Below are 15,734 nucleotides of genomic sequence, written 5' to 3'. Positions count from 1 at the left end.
GGAGGAACAGAGAGAAATGTCTCCAAGAGAAGGTAACATCCGTGGCCAGTAATATTCAAGAATTCATGAAAAGATCCTTTAAAGGGAAATAAACCTCTCATGGTCTATTCCACAGAGGCGACCCTGATGAAGACCCAGGAGGCTCCTCAGGGCTGTGAGTCCCGTGACCTCACGCTGCTTGCAGCTCCAACCGCTCCAGATCCGGTGACGCCACCACAGTTGTGAACCACATTCAGACCCAGTGAGCCCTTACACACACCGTGCAGCACCTCCATGTGCCACAAATATGAAAACACGGAGAAAAATAATATGCATGAGGGATTTCAATAAATGTGGTGCTAAATAAATTCTCATGCCATTGACACCTCGTTTTAATCCCCTGGAAAATGCAGACCAGAAAGTAAATCTCCAATATATTAGACAAATCAGGTGCCATTGCACCTACATTCCCAGAGATGTGCCCTGAGGCAAACTTGCTGGTTTACCTATTTGGCACAGCAAACCACGCGGTGTTTGCAGAGATCCTTTCCTTGGGACACAGCTGAGGTTGGACTGGCGTTATTATGGCCCTAGAAAAATAAGCCTTCACATTCCAAAATTTTGACGAGTTTTAGGTGAACACTCTCACAGCCGCAGAAAGCAGTGAGTCAGAGTTTCCAAAGCCCCTCTTCTCTCGAAAAGACATGCAAATGTGCTCGGGATGAGGAAAAATATGGAAAGATTACCAGGTTCCTGGGCACTCAGAGTGAAGAGCATTAAAATTTATTATTGTCATAATTTTCACAATCCCATTCTCAAACCATTAAAATGGGTAAAATTCTAGTCACATGAATGGGACCAGGCCACTTAAAAAGTTATTTTTGAAATGTTGATTTTCCACAGCCAGCAAAGGGCCTGGAAGGAGCAGAAATCATTCTCAGGAACAGAGATTCCTCCGCAGGGGAAGGAGGTTAGTGAGGCCTGGCTCTGCTCATGGGGTATCAATTACGGTTGCCTCCACCCCATCAGACAGTGCGCCCCATCTCAACACCAAACCAAGCCTGCTGGGACGGAGCCACCAAGAATATGGAGATGATTTTTTCCTGCAAATTAAAACCACCAGAAACACGGCTAGCAATTTAGATATGGCTGGATTACACATGTCATTGGAAAATGTTTAACCCTGAGTCTCCAGAACACACTATTTGTGTGCATCTGGGATGCTAAGGGAAGATGTGAGGTCTGTCACCATTTGGAATGTCTGTGCAGGACGAGAGGACACTCAGGCGGTCTCTAAGAGCATGCTTGTGTGAGGGCTCAGAAGACAGATTCTGGCGGGGGGGGGGGGGTCTATGTTTTTCTTAGGGAAGAATAACCTTGAAAAAGACCTAAAAAAATGAGGATGTAGCTGCCGTGAACGAATCCCAAACGGCTCCACTTGCTTAATCATAAAACAGCAAGACAAAATAGATAGCCCAATGACAGCTTTACCAGACATCTTACTGAAGACAAAGACCTCTCCAAATGATTCAACGCCAAGAAAAAATGGACTCATATATGCCAGCAATGAACGGCTCATGGAGGGACGAAGTGTACTATTGTACATATTTCCAGAAAGAAAGAAAAAATATTAATGTTTACTGGATATCTACAGTGCAAGGTATCCCCCACTGCTGCTGCCAAAAAAAAAAAAAAGCCAAAAGTGAGGCGATTATAACTATATCTATTTTTATTACAAAAGGAAACTCAAAGTTCTGGCAGGAGATACACTGACCCAAAGGTTCTCCACTGATAAAAAGAACTCACTGAGGCCAGCCATGAATCCTGACGTCCCCCTACACCTTTAAACCTAGCTGGAGTGTCAGACGGTGATGTTCTTTCGTGTGTCATCCACATACGTGTCTCTAACTGCTCCAATGCTGATCTGTGCTTCCACTTGTGGTATACGGTAGCCTTCGCCTTCTCAAAGGTTTGACGGCAGTGGCAGCGGCTTCTGTCTCCATCGGCACCCCCGAGACTTGCATGCACACACCTCCAGCTTCTCCAGCCGAGAGTCCCTTCCTTCAGTTTTTCTGCTTCTGACTACCGTCCAACTTTGTCTTGGGGACAACTGCACTTTATAAAGAGAGCATTCCACACTCGTGGCATCCACCCAGCTCCACGCGCCACGTTGTACCCGGCACAATCCCACGTACTGTCCACTGGTTTCGAGAGCCTCCTTTGGCAGGGATAGCTGAGTTTCACATTCCGTGGTCTCTCTTAGGACTTCCTTCTTCCTGAGTCCTCTCAGTATTTGGCTCTATTAACCACACCTCCTTGAAAATGGACGCCTGTGGAAGAATGTTCCTAGTTCTACCCCAGATCCACCCCTCCACCTTAGCACGGCCCTTAGATACTAGCGTTCTCCACGTGATCATCCTGCTTCATCTTCTCAATGCTTCCTCTACACTCCAGGCTTCAGTTCTCAGGAAACGCAAGTTCTTGCTGTCAGTCTGTATGGTCCACTTGTCTTTGGTATCTCCTAACTGCATTTCCCACTTGTTTTTGGGTATCTCAGATTGGGAGCCCCCAAAATGTCTCACTAAAACTCGCAACGAGTCACACTCAGTTTACATTTCTAAGTTAAATCCTCTTGCTTTCTTGGCAGGTGGCACCGATATCTGCTGGGCATCGTGGGCAAGAAGACCTTCTGACCTGCTTCAGCTTTTCCTTACCTGGGCTCGGTCCTGACATCTCAGCGAGTCACATGTCCCATTTCTTTGTCCCTGTCTCCCCCTCACCACTGCCTTTCAAGTCCAGTCCTTTACCATATGTCACGTGACCCTCTCTCAAGCAACTGCTCGGCCTCCAGTTCTTTAAACTCTGTCATCTTCCCTCCTGCCATCAAACTGATCTTCATAAAATCGGATATCGCTGGCATTTTAGATTTTGTAGAGCTTCGGAGGTTTCACCAAAGGTCAGTTTTCAAAGCATGGTTAGAGCAGAGCCAGATGCTCAAGATGGGGTCCAAAGACAGGCCACTGGGTTGAAATTCATGAAGTTATTAAGGACCTTTGCCAAAGCAGGGTCTGTAGTGAGTAGGTCACATGGAAAGACCCCAATCTGGCCTGGATTTCCAGCCTGAATCTTGAGAACTGCCGTCCACGGCTGCTCTTTCTCCACAGCTCTGTCCATGCTCAGTGCGTGCTCACCTGTCTAGCCAGAACGTCCTTCTGTCTTCGGTTCATCTTGGAAATTTCTAGTTCTCCAGAGTTCTGTTTCCCTGCCCGCCTCCTCCACACAGCTAGTGCGAGGGACCAATCCCAGGGCTAAGCAAGAACACTATCGCCCAGCTAAATTTCTGCTTGGCAAATTTCTAGTCACTCACCCGTCCTTCAAGGCTGCCCCACACCTGCCACCTTCATCTTCCCTGGACAACTGTTCCCACACCTGTGTTTCCAGATGTCTCACCATGACAGCATCGCCCACTGGGCTTCAGAGTCTCCGCTGACTCACTCCCTCACCACGAGCCCTTCAAAAGCAGAGACCATACCATTCATCTCTAAACCACCACGGTCTGGCTCGGTGCTTGGCTCAGAGTTGGATGCTCAATAAATCTGCGTTACGTGGATGAATTAATAGGGCTTTTCCTGTTCGCGGTGTTCAATTAGACGGCAGCTATACTATCAGAGCACGGTGTGAGGACATGTGTCACACATGAAAGAGCACCGTAGCTTTCGGGCACACCTGAAGTCTGGATTTTGACTGAAATAGCTTTAAATTATACAGAAGTCTGTACAACACTACCTAAGATAAAGATACAGTTCATAGTTTGTCAACATTGTGGCTGTCTTCCCTAAAAATTCACTTCTGCAAAGTTCCACGTATATCACCTGCTCGTCCAGCCGTTTACGGCCCCTTAATTCACAACTGTCTCTTTGAACAGAGCTCAGATATGTTTTCCCTTATCACCATGTTCCATCTGTCCATTCATCTCCCCGCACCATCTCATACAACAGAAGGAAAATGCCCAAGTCCATTATAGCAAATAATTTAAATTCTATATTATTTCTTGAGAGTGGAGACATTGTCTTTGTTGTCAATCCAAACTGTACCCTTAACCCAAACTTTTTTTTGCTTGTTTTTGTTTTTGTTTGTTTGGTTTTGGTTTTTCGAGACAGGGTTTCTCTGTAGCTTTGGAGCCTGTCCTGGAACTCGCTCTTATAGACCAGGCTGACCTCGAACTCACAGAGATCTACCTGCCTCTGCCTCCCAACTGTTGGGATTAAAGATGTGTGCCACCACCTCCTGGTCTCAACCAAACTTTAAGTCAAAAAAGCTCAATTAGTATTTTGTGCCTAATATTTTCCAAGAAACATTAGGCATTAGCAAAATGAAAAGCAAATTCTACAGCAGGATGCATTATACTATTGCAGAATATTTGTGTACACTGTGAAGATGCGTCTTTGCCAAGGAACCTTCTGATTGCTTTAATAAAGAGCCGAATGGCCAATAGCTAGGCAGGAGAGGAGAGGCGAGATTTCCAGGAAGAGAGAGAACTCTGGGAAGAAGAAGGGTGATTCGCTAACCAGACTCAGAGTATGTAGGATTTGCTGTACTGGGAAAAGGTAAAAGCCACGAGACAGAACGCAGAACATAGAAGCAGGTTAATTTGAGTTATAAGAGCGAGCTGGGGACAAGCCTAAGCCAAAGGTGTCATTATTTGCAGGCTGGGTTTCCAAGAAAGTCTTCCAAGGACGCATCTTATGTTACACTGCTAACATTCACCCTCCTATTTATTATCCGTCAGCCGACGAACTCACAAGGAAGCCAGTTCCTTAAAAAGACAGCAAATGCTATGCAGTGTGTACCTGTAAGTGGAGCAACCCCTGCTTGCGCTTCTCAGAGAATTCCCATGCACTGTAGGCAGACTCACCTGGTGAGTTCTGGGGAGATGACACGGGGGAGCCTCGCGGGGACTGACAGTAGCTGGGGTGGAGTAAGGCGTGTGGAGGCACATAGGACATTATCTCTTCCTCAAACAAGCTGGGGAAAGACAAGAAATAGGAGAGAGACATTAGGTGGGCGGTGGTGGCACACGCCTTTAATCCCAGCACTCGGGAGGCAGAGACAGGAGGATCTCTGTGAGTTCGAGGCCAGCCTGGTCTACAAGAGCTAGTTCCGGGACAGGAACCAAAAAGCTACGGAGAAACCCTGTCTCAAAAAATAAAAAAAAAAAAAGAGAGAGAGAGAGAGTGTGAGACATTAGCTAAAGAGGCTGAGAAAACCACGTCCGCGGGGAGGAAGAAGAAGGACCCTGTGGAGCCTCTTGTTTTCCTTGATTTAGCAGGTAGTTTCCTTCCACAGTTTCATACCTAGAAATAGCCATATACAGGTAAAACATAATTTTGCTGTATGCATTTTAAACGTTCTCTGTCTTTACTACGCTTGAGTTTTATTGACCTCCCTCAATCAAGAATATTATTGTAGTCTGATATCTGCGTGGCTATGTACGAGTCGAGGCTATCCCTTTTGCTGGCTGTGTATCAGGTCATTCAATAAACATACTAGTTTATTTATCCCTATTTTTTTTTTTTGAAAAATATTTATCCTTTTCCCATGTGGTAGTTTGAGTATAACTGCCCCTCATAAGCTCATAGGGAGTGGGATGTGACTTTGTTGAAGTAGGTGTGGCCTTGTTGGAGGAAGTGTCTCTGTGGGAGCGGGCTTCCAAGTCTCCTATGCTCAAGAAGCTGTCCAATGTCTCAGACTACTTCCTGTTGCCTGCAGATCAAAATGTATCCTACCCCAGCACATGTCTGCCTGCATGCCACCATGCTGCCCCATGATAATGGACTGAACCTCTGAAAAGGTAAGCCACCCCAATTAAATGCTTTTCCTTCGAGAGCATTGCCATAGTCATGGTGTCTCTTCCTAGCAATAGAAACCCTAAGACACCCCACCTGCCTGCTTTTTATTACCAATGGTGCTACTCCCCGGACTCTGTAGGCAATGTACACATACAATGTGCGCGCGCGCGCACACACACACACACACACACACACGCAAAAACTCCCAGACATGTAAAAACAGATACATAATTCTTAAAAATACAAGAATGTTTTCAGCTTTTTTAATTGTACAAGATGTTGCCAGTTTGTGTGCCAGAGATGTTGTCTCAACAGAAACTTCAGTCTCCTCAAGCCAGGTAACACGAGAGTGCCTCAGCCTCACTGGGCATCATCAGACTTTTTGGGGGTCTACAAATGTCACGTCAAACAGTGGCTCATTGTACAAAACTTCATCTTGCAGTCACAAGCATCTTTCCACACCTGTATTAACTAAACTCTTCAAATCCTGTGAGATGCCATCTCATTTCCTTTACCGAGTGTTTGGTTCTTGTCTTTTTTTTTTTTTTTTCTGGTTTTTCGAGACAGGGTTTCTCTGTAACTTTGGAGCCTGTCCTGGAACTAGCTCTTGTAGACCAGGCTGGCCTTGAACTCATAGAGATCCGCTAATTGAAAGTCATTCTTCACCTACTCATTATCTGTTGTCAAAATCACCCTTTCAGCTTGCTACGTTTTTCACGCCTTTACTTCTGGCATCTTTTGTCATACAACTTGAAAATTTTTTTGTATGTTCAAATTTACCTACTACTTCCTATGTGAGTCATGATAATGGCACATTGTTAATGAAATTAGTTACTGGAATAACTAATATATAATAATAATTGAATATAGGAAATGAATAATCAATAGCAAATTCAACAAAGGTATTTAAATTTTTACAATATTTTATAATAGTCATAGAAAAGTACCTTAAAATAGGTTCAATTTGATTCGAATATTGTGCCAAAGCAACACAGTCTCACACTGTGACTTACTGATAATCAAGTACATTTGTATCAGAACTGATCCTTCCCTCTAAGAAGTAAAACCGCAAAGAGACACAGACACACCCAGTAAGTGTGCAGCAAGTATACTCTTTCGTGTGCAAAGAATTAAAACCCCACATTTCCCATAAGTAGTGAGTATTATTTATTAGGTAATTACAAATAGTATATTGTACCACTGTATACTAGTAATAAATACATTCAATAACTCAAATGAAATGATGATCTAGAACTGAGTGTATAACATGTCCGAACTATAGAATTATTATGTGTGAGCAAATTCTTCAACTTCTTCAAAGGCCATTTAGTTTCAGCGAACACGCTTATTTTCCCAAGCACAATGTGACATAGTCTTGCTCTTTACTCGTGAGATTTTATTAAAACTTCCAATTCAACCATGCAGTATAGAAGAAATTCATGTAAACTATGGCCTTTAGCAATGTACAAACATTTTTACCTATAATTAACGAAAACACTTAGGGACCACACCACCTAAAGATTGTTTAACTAAAGACAGATGGAGAATAAGATGATGTGCCATGGTCACACCATTTTGAAAAGCTTTTGGTTTGGTGTCAGTGAGACCATGGTAATCCAAATTCCGGAAGTATTTTCTGCCCCTGCCCCCTGCAGACACCTTGATAATGGTGGCTGTGATGTTTATCCATCACCTGACATTCCTTTACCCACTACTCACCATCTTAGTTCACTCCTAATAAGGGACGATTTCAGGCCAAAGGAAACTTTTCAACTTCCTTGCCCATTTCCCCTTCTGCCCTATAACTAAGCCCAGCTTGTGTGCGTGCATACGGGGTTCCCATTCTTTGAGATTCCTGCTAGAGGGTTTTTCTCCCAAATAAAAGCCTGTATTGTCTTAAGATGCTTGCTTCCTTGTCTGTCTCTCTCCTGTTGCTGACCTTCTCAGAGACAGTCTGACTATCTGGGAGGCTGGACTGTTTTCAGAACTAGTTCAGTACGTCTCGGCTAAAAGGGTCTCCGGCTAGATTGAGAAGCGACACCCTGTCCCCAAGAGTCTTCAGAGTCAAGGGAGGAGAAACACTTTTGGGAAGTGATCCTGGGAATCTTCCTTCAACAGCAGCAAGGAACTAGCAAAAAAAAAGGCAAGGAACACTAGGTGGGAGAGAATCAGAGTCAGGGTCAAAATAAATGGGAAAAAAAAAAAAAACCCAACAAAAAAACCCAAGTCAAAACCAAACCAAAGAAACAAATGAAAATCCCAACTCCTGGCGGCCTTTAGCACTCAGGGATAAAGAACAATGCCTGAGTGGCCAGCTCCTCATAGCTGCCCTTGATCCTTGGGAGGCCTCAAGGGCAGCTTCCAACCAGTGGGTTCTGCAAAGCTTGGCTTTAGCTGTGATTCGCCTGTGCTTGGGGGACAATGTGAAACATGAGGAAGTTTTGACAGCTGCCCTCGCCAAGACCTCTACGATTTAAAACCAAACCCGATCTAACCACCATGAAAGAAAACAAAAACGGGTCCATTCCACGAAGCGCCGTCAAATTGGCAGGACCATTGACCAAACGAAGACCTTTCAGCTTCCCCAACCTAAACTCTCAAAACCACCAAGTAAATAGGCTACGCCTAAAATCTAGCCAAAGGAGGCAGAGCACATTCTCAGGAGGAGGAGGATGAGGACGAGGAGGAGGAGGAGGAAGAGGAGGAGGAAGAGGAGGAGGAGGAGAAGGAGGAGGAGGAAGAGGAAGAGGAGGAGGAGGAAGAGGAAGAGGGGGAAGAGAAGGAGGAGGAGGAGAAGGAGGAGGAGGAAGAGGAAGAGGAGGAGGAGGAAGAGGAAGAGGGGGAAGAGGAGGAGGAGGAAGAGGAGGAGGAGGAAGAGGAGGAGGAGGAAGAGGAAGAGGGGGAAGAGGAGGAGGAAGAGGAGGAGGAGGACGAGGAAGAGGAGGAGGAGGAGGAGGAGGAGGAGGAGGAGGAGGAGGAGGAGGAAGTGGAAAGAAATAGAGACACGCCCTCCACTCTGCACTGAGGGGTGAGCTGCACAGGCTTATATGGCTAGCCCTGCTCCGCTCCTTGAGCCCTTGAGCGGAACGTTTGATTTGTTTGTCATTATAACCTTTCCCTCTTCCAGTGCTGCGAAACATGACTAAGCAAGTCTCGGGGCGGCTATCAGGTGTCATTGGAAATGAATCCTGTGTCCTAAGTCTTCAACGCGATGATTTCCTTAGACTTCGAGGAGAAAGGAGACGTCTTTAGGCTGCCAACCCTGGCATATTATTTTCTAAAAGCGGGATACTACCTCAGGAGCATGACGAGGTCCGCGTCGCTGGAGAGCCGAACCAATCCAGGGGTCCCTTCAGTTCGGATAAACTGGATCTTCTCCCTGTGGAGGCAAGGAAACAGGGCAAACGGATGTGTCAGGCTCCAGGGTGTGATGTCTTGAATAACCACATGTACTATCACGGCTATCACATTTTGGGTGCCTATTAAACGGCACTGTGTAATGGAACCTTGGGAATACAAATCCCCAATAGACATAGTCCTTGCTTTTGAATAGAACATTGGACTGGACTGAGGAGACCCTAGCATCATGCAGGAGACCCTGAATTGATTCTTAGCACTATAAGGAAAACAAACAAAAACGACAAAACAAAACATATAATGAAAGGGCCCTATTCTATTATTATTATTATTATTATTATTTTTATTATTAATTATTATTATATAGTTATCCTATTGCTTCCAACACTCTGCTAAGCGTCATTATAGACACACAGTACTACTCCCAGCTGGTGAAACTGGTCCCCATTCTGAGCTAAGGCCACCTGTGAGTTTGAATCTAAGCAACACTTCTAAAGGGGGATCCCTGCTCCTCCGAAAGCAAGCACCCAGATTTCTCTCCTGCAACTGCAAACGTGTTGTGGAGGGATATCCATCGACTTTCCCGAAGATGAACCCACAAGTGACATGGGCCAAGTGCTTGTCACACTTGGAAACAGACAGCGCCCGTGCTTGTACCCTCCGTTAAAAAAAGAAGACGGCTATTTTAAACAGTGACGCGTTCTTAGCTATGAAGACTTGTCAAGCAGATTGTGTGTATAAAGTGCAAATGGAAACAGACCTCACATGCCAGACACAACGCTGTGGTTGAGTGCTTGATTGGAACATAAAAGGCCTTGTGTGGGAGCCCACATACAGTGCACACACACACACTGCACTGACGTGATTTCTCCCATTTATTATCTGACCATAGACACATGTGGTAACACCTTTGGTTGTACCAATCAAAGTTTTTCTTTCTCTAATTTATCTCATGTTATTTCGGAGCACACCATAGCGACGTAGAAGAGGAGGGGGAAATGAAAGTGTGAGCCACGGGCCTGAAGCCATTTCCTTTGATGGAGCGTGGAAGCCACTCTGGGAGCTAAGGACAAGGCGCTCTGAGAACCGCAGCATGAAACGGATGCACCTCTGCTTACTCTTCTAGCTTCGGTTCTGATCTGTAGAGCACCGGGCTTCACCAATTCCACTGCATCTTAGGTTCCTAGGAGCCAAGTCGCCTAAGATTCTCAACAGAGCTGAAAGCCGCGGGCTGGAAGGCAAGGCTAAGGTGTCCAGATGAAGAGTCCCCAGACACGTAGAAACTGACTTCCCTCTGGCCACACAGCTTACAGGGTGAGGGGATAGGGTTCAGGCCCTGGTGTCCTCTGGTTAGATCTATTTTACGTTATTAGTACAGGAGGCACCTGACTTTTATTGTCTTTAGAAACTTTTCTGTCCTGTATAGTCAGCAAGAGACTATGAAGACATGGAATTTGGACATTCATTTTCAACAGATGTGCACGCGATGCCCGGTTCTCTGCAAAATCGCTCCGCCTTGAAGATCAGAACCGGGAAGGGTGGTGTCCACAAGTGTTAGCATCGGATTGGGAAGCACATGATGGAAATCAAGGCCTATTATCTGGTGAATTCTTTTATAAGAGATCTAGAGATTAGATTTTAAGAAATCTAAATTAGAAAAAAATTATCTTGTAGAAAAAGGAACAGTTCCTAAGAAGTCCCGCGTAAGGGCCGATAAAGCCATGCTTTGATCTTGGAGCCATCTCCAGCAAATATGCGCTTTATCTCTTTAGTCTACCGTCACAAGGCAGCAAGGCAGATGAAACAAAAGCAGAAAACCAGGCTTGCACCTTCCCCAGCTGTGTTCCCTGGAATGGGACAAGGCGATAACACAGATGCTAGGTTCTGACCGTAGCGTGGCCTGCAGACATCCGGTGAACAAGAGGACCATCATCTCCCTCATCTGAGTCACAGGGAAGACACAGAGAAGGAAAAGAAGGAGCCTGGCATCGGAGGCAGGATGTCAGCGGGAAAACTGCCCATCGCTCTCTCTCTACACTAACCACTAGGCAACGGGAACAACTGGTTTTGATTTCTCAGATGAGAACACAGCGAGGTGGGCTGAGACCAGTTTTCTACCAGGCCGGAATATTCGTCACGGTGACAAGCTATGGGTCACGCTTCCAGGAGAAAGCACTAGAGTATATCAGAAACTGGTACCATCTGGTATCTTCTAAGTTAGGGAGTTTCTTTTCTTTCTCTCGCCCTCCTTTCTTCTTTTCAAGACAGGTTTTCTCTGTGTAGCCCTGGTTGCCTTGGAACTCATTTTATAGACTAAATTGGCCTCAGACTCAGAGATCAGCCTTCCTCTTCCTCCTGGGTGATGGGATTAAAGGTGTGAGCCACACTATCCACTCTTTACTCCTTTCTTAGACTACTTCATCACCCAGCTTTTCTTCAAGCATTTCTCAAGTACTTAATTTGTGCTGGGCACAGTCTCCCGTGGACCTGGAATTCAGTTAAAAAAAACCACATTGGGCAGTGGCAGCACACGCCTTTAGTCCCAGCACCTGGGAGGCAGTGACAGGTAGATGTCTGTGAGTTCGGGCAGCCTGGTCTACAAGAGCTAGTTCCAGGACAGCCAGGGCAGCTGTTACATAGAGAAACCCTGTCTCGAAAAATCATTTAGGAAGGAAGGAAGGAAGGAAGGAAGGAAGGAAGGAAGGAAGGAAGGAAGGAAGGAAGGAAGGAAGGAAAAAGAAAACCACAAAATTGCCTACCCAGGAGCTTATGGTGCTATAGTAAACCAAAGGCAATTCCCAATAGTGTATAAGCCTATGCCAAGTGTTCTGCTCCTATGCCCCAACTCTGTTTTAGGCCTTAGCTAGAGTTTTTTTCCAAAGTCTTTTCATGTAAAATCAAAAATGAGCTTCGCTTATTGATGCTTAAGAGAATGAACCAAGAGAGAGGAAGAGAGCATTCGGCAGAGTCTCAGAAATGGCACATACTTTCCAAGAATGCAGAAGGAAACGCTCCTAAGTTATCACCGATTTGCCCAACGTCCCATAGACCATTGTTCCTCAACCGGCTACCTCGTCTATGAGAAATCTGCAGATACCACGCCAAGTTCTGCAGCAAGTTTTAAGTGTTTTCTCATGATGGAAGCCATGAACATTAGAGAAGCATGTAGAACACATGCTTGACTGTCTGCCACCATGGGACTTCATGTCCCATGATGTGTAGTTGCAAGACAAGTACTCAGCAATTAGACATGGACTCTTCAAGTGTTAGTGAGCAGGGTTACCCTTACACTGATGTGGAAGTCCCCTCTGTATACTGTGAATACCACTGGTTAATAAAGAAACTGTTCTAGGCCTATGATAGGGTAGAGTAGAGCTAGGCAGGGAAAACTAAACTGAATGCTGGAAGAAAGGAGGCGGAGTCAGAGAGAAACCTTGGAGCTGGTGCTAGAGACAGACACACTGGAACCTTGCTGGTAGGCCATGAGCCTCATGGTAAAATATAAAATAATAAAAATGGGCTAAATTAAGAGGTAAGAACTAGCCAATAAGAAGTTAGAGCTAAGAGGCCAAGCAGTTATTTAATTAATACAGTTTCTAAGTGGTTATTTCGGGAGTCTGGGCGGCAAGGAAACGAACAAGCAGCCTCCGCTCTACATTATACCACCAGGGCCTTGTTGTCAGGTATGACAACAGCAGCTGTTTTCTGCTCATGTGCAGTTCTCTTACTGACTGGAAGGACAACTTTTCTGCTACACTATTAATTTCCATGAAAATGATCAAGGGATGCTAGGTCATATAGGTTGCCACAGGCTAAAGAGAAAATGAAGAGATGAACTTAAAAACGATATTATACAGTTATGCTCAGTAACGTTTGAAAGACAGCACGTCTTATTCAAAAGTTCAAAAGCATCCTGCAAATAGAAAAGTGGTGGAATTCACACCTCACGGGATGCATTCACTAACGTTTTCATTATACTATTTGGGGATATTCTAAATAAACTGATGGGCTAAACCAACAAATCTGTGAATACAAGAGAGTTTTCCATTGTGAAGGAGATACGGTGACCGGGATAATGCCAAGGATGCAAGTCACAGACCATCAGAGACCAAAACACAGGACCGAGTCAAACACTGGGCAAACAAAAGACACATGCCTCTCTCTACTGGTCATAGTCTTAACATCTATTATTTGACTCTTGGAAAAAGATCTCAGATAAAGTACTCATTCTCTTGCTTCTCGGCATCTGGCAAAGATAAGTCTACAACCTGTGTGTATCAGTTTAATGTGGGATAACCCTCTACCCAAGGACAGCATATTAAGTGGATTTGGGAAGCAGAGAGATGGGGCAGGAGCTCACCCCAACCTCTCTACACATCGCCCTGGTATTGCAGTTCATCCAGAAACAGCACACCCTTCAGAGGGACTTACAAAAAGAGAATTAATTTATATCATATAATTTTCTCAGTTTTAACTTAATTTATACATCTCTTGGTTTATGGTTCATAAAAATTATAATCATGGGAAATTGATATGCGTTTTATATTTAAACATATTTAAGTTTCTTCAGAACAGAAGAGGCCACGGTCATTGTGAGTGGTCTACTATTCCTCTAATCCTTTCAGAAAATGAGATTGGATTCATATGAACTTCCACAAAGCTGCATAGTATCTGGAATTAACACAGTTTGAGACATGTTACTAACACGTTCGACTATAATTAGAGGATTCTGAATATTATTTTAATACATTTATTCAGCTAATATATAGAATCGAAAGGATCCTAAAAAGCAAAAACCAAACCAAAACCAAAACAAACACCCTTTTGCTGGGCATGGTGGCACAAGTTTTTAATCCCAGCACTCAGGAGGCAGAGGCGGATGGATCTCAGTGAGTTCGAGGCCAGCTTGGTCTATAGAGTGAGTTCCAGGACAGTCAGAGCTACACAGAAAAACCCTCTGTCAAAAAGCCACCCCCCCCAAAAAAAAATAAACAAGAGAGAGAGAGGGGAGGAAGGAAGGAATTCAATCTTAGTGGTTTATAACGAAGATTATAAATTCCTTTCAAGATACGAATGAGTCTCTGGAGGACAAAGGTCCTTCTCCCTATATCTTCTGGCCACATGCTTCACAGTGTTTATGCACAGGAAAGCCTGGTAAAATGTCAGACACATGATCAGCCAATGCCAAAATAACCGAGTTCTAACACCCACACTCCATGCTGGTCATGAACAATACTTCTATCACTTTCTGCTGTGGCAGGAAAACAGAATCAGGATGCCGACCTCAGGTTCATGGCTGAACTGGAATCCGCCGAGGACAGTGAAAAGACATTCAAGGGGACGGGAGGAAAAAGTGGCCCGCGTGTGCTACCCCTCACACCCAGTTTGTAACCACTTCCTCCCAGGGCACAGATTTGCCTCCAGAGAGGGACTCTCTTGCAGGAGGGAGGTCATTTGAGGACAAGGAGCAATGTCTTAAGGCTGGAATTCCCAGAGAAAACAGTCTCACTGAAACCAACCCTCTCTCCGGTCTTGCAGTTAAAGAAGGGCACGCCGCATCGAGGAGCTCCCCATACTTGGGTTCCTGCACAGGCACTCGGTAACGCAGTGGCAAACACTTGTGCTTTCCAAACTGCCTGGGACAATTTTAGAGAAGAATTTGGAGTCCCCTAAGGCTACATACCCAAGAGAGGGAAATTAGCAATTGACATTGATGGCTATTTCAGGACAGTCTGCCTTGACAGACGGCCCACAACAGAAAGGCTCTTGCCGCTGTGTAGGTTGGGTTTAGAATGGGACTCTTCTGGACACACAGAGATGACATGAGTTAGCCACATGTTGAGGATATCTTATAGGTGGATATAAATCATCTAAATCATCTACAGGCCAAGGACTAAGACGGGCTTAACTCCGCTTCTTCATCTTAAAACAAGCATATTTAGAATGCAAATACTTAGCCCGGAGCTTATTCTCCAAAGACTTTATTCTCGCAAGCCTGTTATTAGATGGGCTGCAGAGTTATTTATGCTTTTCCCAATACAAGGCTCTGTTGGAAACAGAGTCAAGCCTAGCTTTACTGTGCTGCTGTTGGCAACCTACTGAAATCATAGCATTCCTTCATTCCACGGATTTGTAGTGAAGACTCGATAAGGAACAGTAGATTAGACACTGACCTCTCCTTAAAGTCAGACTCATGCTATGAGTATCACATGGCTCACCTGAAGGGTTTATGTTTCTCACAATTCAGTGGTGATGGGAACCATGCATCCAATAAAGCACAATTCTATACACAGTAGTGCCCTTTTCTCTAAGGCCCTGGAGATGGAGTTACAGGTGGTTGTGAGCCACCCAACATGGATGTAATATTAAGCTGGGGGCGTCACCCCAGCCCTCTAATACCCCTATATCCAAGAAGTTTGGGATGATTGGAAACCCCTGGCCTGACAGTTGCCCTGGCTTAGACTCCAACTCCCAGCCTGCCAAGCGGTGACCCCTCTCTGGGGAGGGTCAGGACCACTCCCCCAGGCTATTTAGGCTTGCGCTGGAAAG

The 15,734-nt window shown here is 45.0% G+C and overlaps 1 protein-coding gene across 4 annotated transcripts in view; it reads right to left on the bottom strand.

Moving 5' to 3' along the window:
* Hecw2 (HECT, C2 and WW domain containing E3 ubiquitin protein ligase 2) overlaps positions 1 to 15,734 on the bottom strand; it is a 294,060-nt gene that overhangs the window by 52,581 nt on the left and 225,745 nt on the right. For all 4 annotated transcript variants that reach the window (XM_057758416.1, XM_057758415.1, XM_057758417.1 and 1 more), the window contains 2 exons: positions 9,124 to 9,207; positions 4,895 to 5,004 (listed from right to left, as the gene is read on the bottom strand). In XM_057758416.1, the coding sequence (XP_057614399.1) occupies positions 4,895 to 5,004; positions 9,124 to 9,207 (194 nt within the window). The remainder of the gene's footprint in view (positions 1 to 4,894; positions 5,005 to 9,123; positions 9,208 to 15,734) is intronic.

This window comes from Chionomys nivalis, chromosome 26, assembly GCF_950005125.1.
Source record: "Chionomys nivalis chromosome 26, mChiNiv1.1, whole genome shotgun sequence".
NCBI classification, from domain to species: Eukaryota; Metazoa; Chordata; class Mammalia; order Rodentia; family Cricetidae; genus Chionomys; species Chionomys nivalis.
Note: the sequence above shows the minus strand (reverse complement) of the source record. Positions and strands in the feature narration are given on the sequence as shown.